Source organism: Amphibalanus amphitrite, unplaced genomic scaffold (genome assembly GCF_019059575.1).
Source record: "Amphibalanus amphitrite isolate SeventyFive unplaced genomic scaffold, NRLGWU_Aamphi_draft 000668F_arrow, whole genome shotgun sequence".
In the NCBI taxonomy this organism is placed as follows: Eukaryota; Metazoa; Arthropoda; class Thecostraca; order Balanomorpha; family Balanidae; genus Amphibalanus; species Amphibalanus amphitrite.
The window spans coordinates 356,680-364,197 of NW_024882162.1; the positions used below are offsets into that span (position 1 = coordinate 356,680).

The window sequence follows — 7,518 nt, forward strand, 5'->3', positions numbered from 1 at the left end:
TCATAGGACACACGTCATTGCTGAATCTGAAGCTGACTCGCAATATAACAGAAAATCCTGACCGCAAACTAACACCGGCCAAATTGCCCCACACCCCCGGCCAAATAACCCTGCTAGTGGGGCAATTTGGCCGCCTTGCAGACCTTTGTAATACGTCACAATTTCAATATAAGTAATTACTCTATCATTTCAAGTTCACTGTTCAGTAAAGTAAAATGAATGCAACACCTGGCAGCGTTGAGAAAATGCAGAAATGTGTCGTCAATTTAAAGTTACATCGTTTTCTAAAAAAAGCGGCCAAATTACCCCACTCTCCCCTACACGAAGCATAACAATAAAGACGTAAATTTAAACATATCAAAAATTACTCAACTGATATCCGCAATACCAAGCTCATCTCCACCTAGATCATGTCGCCAGTTTTATCTTCTCCCAGCTGCCCCACCTAATATCGTCAGGGTCACGCCCTCCCCCGGCGTGGGAACGGTCCTGCTGTCTATCAGAAGTCGGTCCGCGGGAGGTCACCGTTCGGCAGTGGTGCCTCAGAGGTCAGCCAGGAGGGTCTCTCGTTGGAGGTGGTCTGTAGGAGGTCGGTAGTGGTCCTCGGAGGTCAGACGCGAGGATTGGTGAGGAGGGACAGAGCAGAGGATGAGGATGTTGGTGCCGGTGGTGACGGCGCTGCTGGTCGGAGTGGTGCACACAGGTGGGTGGAATGGTGCTGGAATGGCGGAATGGTAGATGGAATGGTGTAATGATGGGCCGGCGGGTGGGCAGGAGCGGTGGGTGAAATGTTATGAAAGGTGGAATGATTGTGGAATAATGGTGGAATGGTGGGAGGAATTTTAGAATGGCAGAACGATGGATGGACGAATATGTGGACACGCTGGTGGACTAATGAATTAATGGGTAGTTCATATGTAAATTATGTCCTTATGTAGGTATACCTAAAGACCAAAACCACTCCGATAGGTATCAATGTCATGACCTTTTCAACATACCACTGACCTCCACCGCCACATCAGCTGACGTGTGCTACGATGACGTGGGCTGTTTTACCACCGACTACCCGTGGAGTGACGTCAGAAGACCGTTCCCGAACCTTCCCCAGCCACCCGAGGAGATACCCACCAACTTCTACCTCTACACTCGGTAATAATTCAGCGAGCTCATGATAAGCTAGTCAGCTCCAGCATTGACCTAGGGGGAAGCGGAAGGTCAATTATTTTTTCTAGCAGCATCGAATGTTCAGTGTTGCATTTTTCGTCGGGGATATTAGGGTGGAAGTGATGACCTTAGGTCAAGTTGAGGTCAAATCCGCTTAGGTCAGACGGTTGCCCTCAAGTCAATTAAGTTAAAATGCGAACTGGTTAGGTCGTTGGGATGCTGGTCGTTGGGTGGACGAAACATATGCGTCAAATCCCCTATACGCCCCCTCCTTCACTATATATACCCCTCCCCCCCGCCCCCTATAGGACGGTTCCCGAGAAGACGGCCATTCACTACAACAGTACGGAGCTGGGTGACTTTTCTGCACAGCGGGAGAGGACAGTGGTGATCTGTCACGGGTTCACCGACAGCGGAGCCTCGGGGTGGATGAACCGCGTCAAGGACCTACTCCTGGAACAGGTCAGACAAAGTTCTATAGCCTTGGGTCAGACGGACGCCTATCTATCTGCGGGAGGGGGAGGGGCAACTATTTCGTAGATTTATTTATTACACACGAGACCTGCTGCCGTAGCGACTAAATTATCAGCTGGAAAAGTATAGAGGTTCACTAATGTCGGTTCAGATCACATAAAAAGACAAAGTATACCGTGTATCTCTACTTGTGCAATCCATCCGATGTTAGGCCTTATTCCCCGAGTGCCGATCGATAAGTAGACATTTGATATGGTTTGTTTGTCAGTAATGAGTAAAATACACCCTTTGATACGCTGGTTCAAGGAATGTTGGAAAAACTGTCTGGCAGTCAGGGGCAGTAAACTGCAACCATTCAACACAGTCCTCCTTTGCAGTACGACTTCAACGTCATTCTCGTCGACTGGGAGGCAGGCGCACGGACCCCGTATCTGCAGGCCACCGCCAACGCTCAGCTAGTCGGCCGCCAGATCGCGCTACTGGTCCACACTCTGACCGATGTAGGTGGCGCTAGCGTCGCCAATATCCACCTGATGGCCCATAGCCTGGGCTGTCATGTCATCGGCTATGCCGGCGCTCGGATTCCAGGCCTGGCCAGAATCACAGGTGAGACAGATAAACTCTGTCATGCGATGACAAGATGAGGTTGACTTTCGCGCTTCATTGTTTTGCTCACACTAGCATCGGTACGACCGAGGTCAAATGGTGCACAATCACATAGGCGGCCCGCGGCGGAACGGGGAGGGCACCGGGTCACCGTGCCCCCCTTTGATTTTGGCATTTTAACATTAGCCCTATGGGCGTTACATGGAAAGAATGGGACCAAAAGTCGGCAGCGCCCCCCTTAATTGAGGGTGTTCCGCCGCTACTGATGGTGCATTGATAAGATTTCCCGACTTTGACTCACCTTTTCTGATATGTCCGACCGTCTGGTTCCGTAGTAAGAGCTTCAGTTTGCAATCATCTCGGAAAGCAAACAGCGTCTCGGTCTTATGGCCACAAAGACACAGCAATTGAACTCGAAACTAGATAAATCACGGTTGCGCAAACGTGAAAATCCAACATTTCAATTTGTTAAATTTGCTGTTCGTCGCTCATATTGGAATCCGAAGACGAGACGTTCACTTGCTATCGCTCACCGTCAACCACTTTGCTTCACAAATCTGAGTCCCTGACAGCACTAAAACACCCATCACATCACCGTTCACCGTCCCTCACACCTATTTTATCACCAATCATCCCCGGAGGCCCTGGGGGGCACTGTCTCGACCCGTGCGCTCTCTGCAACTGCCACCAGCTGACGCGTCGCGCCCGTCGGTCACCTGACGATATCGCCTGAGGCATGAAACCGACCGCGCAGGCGGGATGAAGAAAAACGCCTCGGGGCAATTAGGAAATACGAGATGTAGTGGTTCATATTTCAGACTTGGGGTTAAAAGAAAATTAGGTATGCTTCACATATGTTCTTACGGTTTTAGTTTTTACGTTAACCTGCCTGGCAATGAAAGGCTTTATAATTATCTACCTACCCAATTACCCAAGCTGTGACCGCGTTTTTACTCCGCCACGGCAGGACTAGACCCGGCCCAGCCGTATTTTGAAGAGACCCAGCCAGAGGTTCATCTGGACGCCACTGATGCCGAGTTTGTCGACATCATTCACACCGACGGACGAGACATCATCTACATCGGTATCGGCTTTATGGCGGTGAGTAGATGTTAACAGTTTACTTAATTTTACCCGAGTGTAAACGGCTCGCAGACACCAAAGTTTCAATTGATGCAGGTTTAGGTAAAGGTTGCCTGTGCCACTTTGAGCTCGGCTATATAATTTATCACACCGTACCATTACAATTTACCGATGAAGCGCACTTCATCTTTTTCAGTCATGTGGAGACGTTGATTTTTATCCCAACAACGGTAAAAACCAGCCGGGCTGCGGCGACTTCCAGGAGAATATTCGGGCTCTCATCTACGATCTGGAGACGCTCAACATCGACGGTAAATGAACCTAACCATTTATGTAACAATCACTTTCATGCGTGTGCTTTTGTGAGGATTTATCAGTAAAAACATAGCTACAGTACACACAGTCGATTTCATGGGCTAGCTATCTGCTCAAACCGTACCAAAATTTAGTCGATAAATCGATTACAACGGAAGCTTTCTAGATGGCAGTTTTCGGTCACGTTGTTGAAATGTTCATCGTTGTCCCTTCTCTCCCTTCGCCAGCCATCAAGGGTCTGTTCGGCTGCCCTCACGATCGTGCTCACGAGCTCTTCATCGCCACCCTCACGGAGCAGGAGTGTCCGTTCGTGAGTTTTCCGTGCAAGGACTACGCCGAGTACGAGTCGGGAGAGTGTCAGCGGCTGGACCGAGCCACCATCGGACGAATGGGGATGGACGCCGAGAAATACAACCTCAGCGGGAACTATTATCTGCAGACGACCAGCGACAAGAGCTCCTTCTGCAGTAAGTGAATGGTCACGGATCATTGGTCAACGACGCGGGATGAAATCAAAACTCAAAAGGCGATATAATTAGTCGCATTAATCGGATATCAAATGTCACTAGAGACGGATATTTGTTTACGATTGCGAACTGCGATGACATGAGGCAATTTGATAAATTCCAGTGCACTACCTGGAGGTAGAGCTGCAGCTTTCTAAGGACCAGCAGGACGGTATGGGAAATCTGGTGTTTGTTATCGAGACAAACACCACAGCTTCAGAACGGCTGCCAGGATGGAGGTGAGATATAAATAGATAATTGTTATAACAATTCTAAAAGAATCCGCTGTCATCCTCTTATCCCTTTATAATAAAACATGGTCAAATTTTACATAATTGTTCCCTTACTAACATTTATGCACAAACCGTGTGTTGCCAGATAAAGTGACGCATCACCATGGCCTTGTATAATTATTCGTTAACAACCCTCCCTCCTCTTCCTCGCAGTTCTGGCACAAGTTGGTCGTCAGGAACCCAGCTTCGGACCACCGTGCACTCGCCCATTGACCCCGCCCAGATGACCTCGCTCAAGGTCACACTGCACGGCCAGGGGGCGGCCGTCAGCCCGCCCCTGCTGCCCCGGGCGGTCAAGGTCACCCGGGTCGACAGTCAGCTGACTCTGACGTCACAGGATCTGTGCACGGAGACGGAGACACTGCAGGATAAGGAAACCATGGTGCTCAGACCGTGTGGGGAAGAGAACGCATGAAACCATTTCGCGAAGGCATCTGGAAAGGCGAAGTGAACAGTGTGGAACAACGATAACATCTACGTTTGTTGAAATCTGGAAGGGAATATTATGGTTAATCAATCAAGACGATCAGTTCCAATGCAGCTACTTGGCCTTGGGGCGCACTTTGATCTGGTAAAATAAACAGACCAACACAATGACTCTTTGAGCGATTGGTGTATGTGCTGCTGTAGGTATTTAACATGTGGTTCTTTGCTCTGCTCTCGGTAGGTTATCGGCAATGAGAAAAAATACAGTTTTCGTAAAGTTACACACATTTTATTTTGAACCGTGACTTCATCTGTAAATAGTTACTTTATCACAAAATAGGCCATAATCAGGCAATATGGTAATGCGAATACAAATATGCGCTCAGCGCTGCTGCTACAGTTAGCGCTCGCCAACTTCAAACCCAATCTCTCTTCGAAACAAAGCGCACTTCTCGCAGGACCGCTCACAACCTGAACACGGGCTGCCGATTACGTCACGTGCTAGATCACACATTGCATCGCTATGTCACGTGACAGCTCACGCATTGCATCGCTAAGTCACGTGGCAAACCTCACACTGCGCCACTCACCAGCTAGCAAGCTGAAAGCCACGCCCCTCTCCCACCCTTGCACTTACCAGATTTCAGCTCTCAGCTTGACCGACTGCTTCTTTTCAAAGTGCAAAAGTCAAAACAACCCTGTAACTCCTTATTCACCTGTGTAATTTGGCACGCGCTTCTCCTTAAACGCAGTGAGGCCCTCGATACGATCCTTGGTAGGTATGACCTGCGCGTAACACGCCTCTTCGACAGCCAGTCCCGATGCCAAATCCATCTGCATCCCCAGATTCACCGCCTTCTTCACCATTCGCACACCAACCGGGCCATTCGGGAGGATCCTCTCAGCGATTTGAACGGCTTTCTGATACGCAGCGTCACCGGCGTCTGTTTGAGGTACAGCGCGATCCACAAGACCAATCCGCGCAGCTTGGTTTCCATCCAAAACAGCAGCCGTGAACATGAGTTCTTTGGCGCGCGCGGGGCCGACTAGACGGGGGAGGCGCTGGGTGCCACCCGCGCCAGGGATGATTGCCAGCTTGGTCTCCACGAGGCCGAGCTTTGCCGAGCTGGACGCCACGCGGAGGTCACACGCGAGCGCCATCTCGAGACCTCCTCCGAGCGCAGCGCCGTCCAGGGCGGCGATCACCGGCATCGGCAGATTCTCCAGCTCCGACATAAGAGCGCGCGCGCGGGAAACAAACGGCGCCACCTCTTCCGGGCGCATTTTGGCGCGCTCTTTGAGGTCCGCCCCGGCACAGAAAGCTCCCGGAACCAGGCTGCGGATGATGACGGCTCGCACTGTGCGGTCAAAGCGCACACTGCTCACAGCCTCTGTCATGGCGGCCAAAAGGCCGCGGCTGATGGCGTTTTTGGCGGCGGGTCGGTTCATAGAGATGGCCACGATGCCGGCCCGCTCGCCGAGCAGGTAGTCGACGCTTAGCTCCGTGGAGGCTACTGAAGAGGAGGCACAGCGGAGGCCGGTGGCCAGCCGCGCAGCCGGCGCGCAGCAGCGCACGTGTAGCAGTGGCCGCAGCAGCATGTCGGCCGATGGATCTGGGATAGAATGTAAGAAGTTAATTCAAGTATCCTATCCACGATGTTTTGAGAATCTATCGCTCTCTTCAAAGAGCAAGAGTGAGCTGGAGCAGGAGTATGAGAGACTGAGAAGGAGGGAAGGTGAGGGAGAGGAAAAGGAACACAATTATGTCAAAACAATCACGTGACGATTATCAATACAAATAATGCCCGCCCCACGCACACCACATGCCAGTCAACACTTATGAAATTGAAATTAACATGGAAGTATAACCGACAGGTGACATCAAAACACACTAATCTGAAATGAAAACAGTTACAAGACACTGGCCAATTTAAGGGATTAAGCTAGGCTACATCAAAGACGCAGAACTCACAATGGGTGTAATTTGGTCATTAACAATAATCGGAAGGGAAAAACTTCATTTTATTTTTGAAAAAATTGTTTATTTTAATAGCAAATAATACAAATCAAAAAGAAATCTTGAAGCCTTTCAAACCTAGTTGGAGCCTAACCAAACCTTAGTTTTTGGCCAGTACCTAGTGGTGGCGCCCTGTAGCGCCCAATCAATACCATGTCAGGATTTCTCTAAAAGAAATGCCAATGGAGTAAAAAGAAGCTAACTGCTAATCCTGCTTACATTTTGACAAACACAAAAACAGTCTCACCTGCCCTAAATAGATAAAATACGATGAAAACAAATTACCTACCCCAGTTCCTCGCCTACTCACAAGGAATCAAGACAGTAGTTCGTAACAGACGCGCAATATCTGTCAGCAACTGACCAGCTATTATACTGCTAAAATTTTTCACTAATGTATTTCACAGCAGTCACACCGAATCACCGACTAAAAGAAGGCAGTTTTCAAAAACCATCGTATATTAAGTCTGAGGGACTACCGAATTTCAGCTTTAATATGTTTTTGAAAAATATGGCGCCTGTTAAACAAAACTCGTGAGCGTGTAAAGCCGTTTGAGAAATATTCCGTCTTCCCGGCACACGCTCATCACGCGTGAGACAAATTATTGCGGCATTTTCCAGGACTTATTTCGTG

General features: G+C 49.4%; 2 protein-coding genes across 5 annotated transcripts; one reads left to right on the forward strand and one right to left on the reverse strand.

Moving 5' to 3' along the window:
- The first annotated feature begins 531 nt into the window (after window positions 1-531).
- On the forward strand, window positions 532-5,035 carry LOC122364298 (pancreatic triacylglycerol lipase-like). Its single transcript, XM_043334537.1, has 9 exons — window positions 532-703; window positions 1,023-1,149; window positions 1,473-1,626; window positions 2,016-2,244; window positions 3,212-3,345; window positions 3,524-3,638; window positions 3,870-4,109; window positions 4,273-4,387; window positions 4,595-5,035. Exons 1-9 carry the CDS (start codon window positions 649-651, stop codon window positions 4,854-4,856), a joined length of 1,431 nt encoding a protein of 476 aa, XP_043190472.1. The 5' UTR covers window positions 532-648; the 3' UTR covers window positions 4,857-5,035.
- A 99-nt stretch (window positions 5,036-5,134) lies between these two features.
- Window positions 5,135-7,223, reverse strand: LOC122364300 (methylglutaconyl-CoA hydratase, mitochondrial-like). 4 transcript variants are annotated; one of them, XM_043334541.1, is made up of 2 exons: window positions 7,174-7,223; window positions 5,135-6,480 (listed from the first exon to the last, which is right to left on the reverse strand). In XM_043334541.1, the coding sequence occupies exon 2, from the start codon at window positions 6,464-6,466 to the stop codon at window positions 5,576-5,578; it is 891 nt and encodes a 296-aa protein (XP_043190476.1). In that variant the 5' UTR covers window positions 6,467-6,480; window positions 7,174-7,223; the 3' UTR covers window positions 5,135-5,575. The 4 variants fall into 4 exon arrangements, with proteins under 4 accessions (XP_043190476.1, XP_043190474.1, XP_043190475.1 ...); XM_043334539.1 differs by having other exon boundaries at window positions 7,132-7,189; XM_043334540.1 differs by lacking the exon at window positions 7,174-7,223 and adding an exon at window positions 7,136-7,170.
- Between the last annotated feature and the right edge of the window lie 295 nt (window positions 7,224-7,518).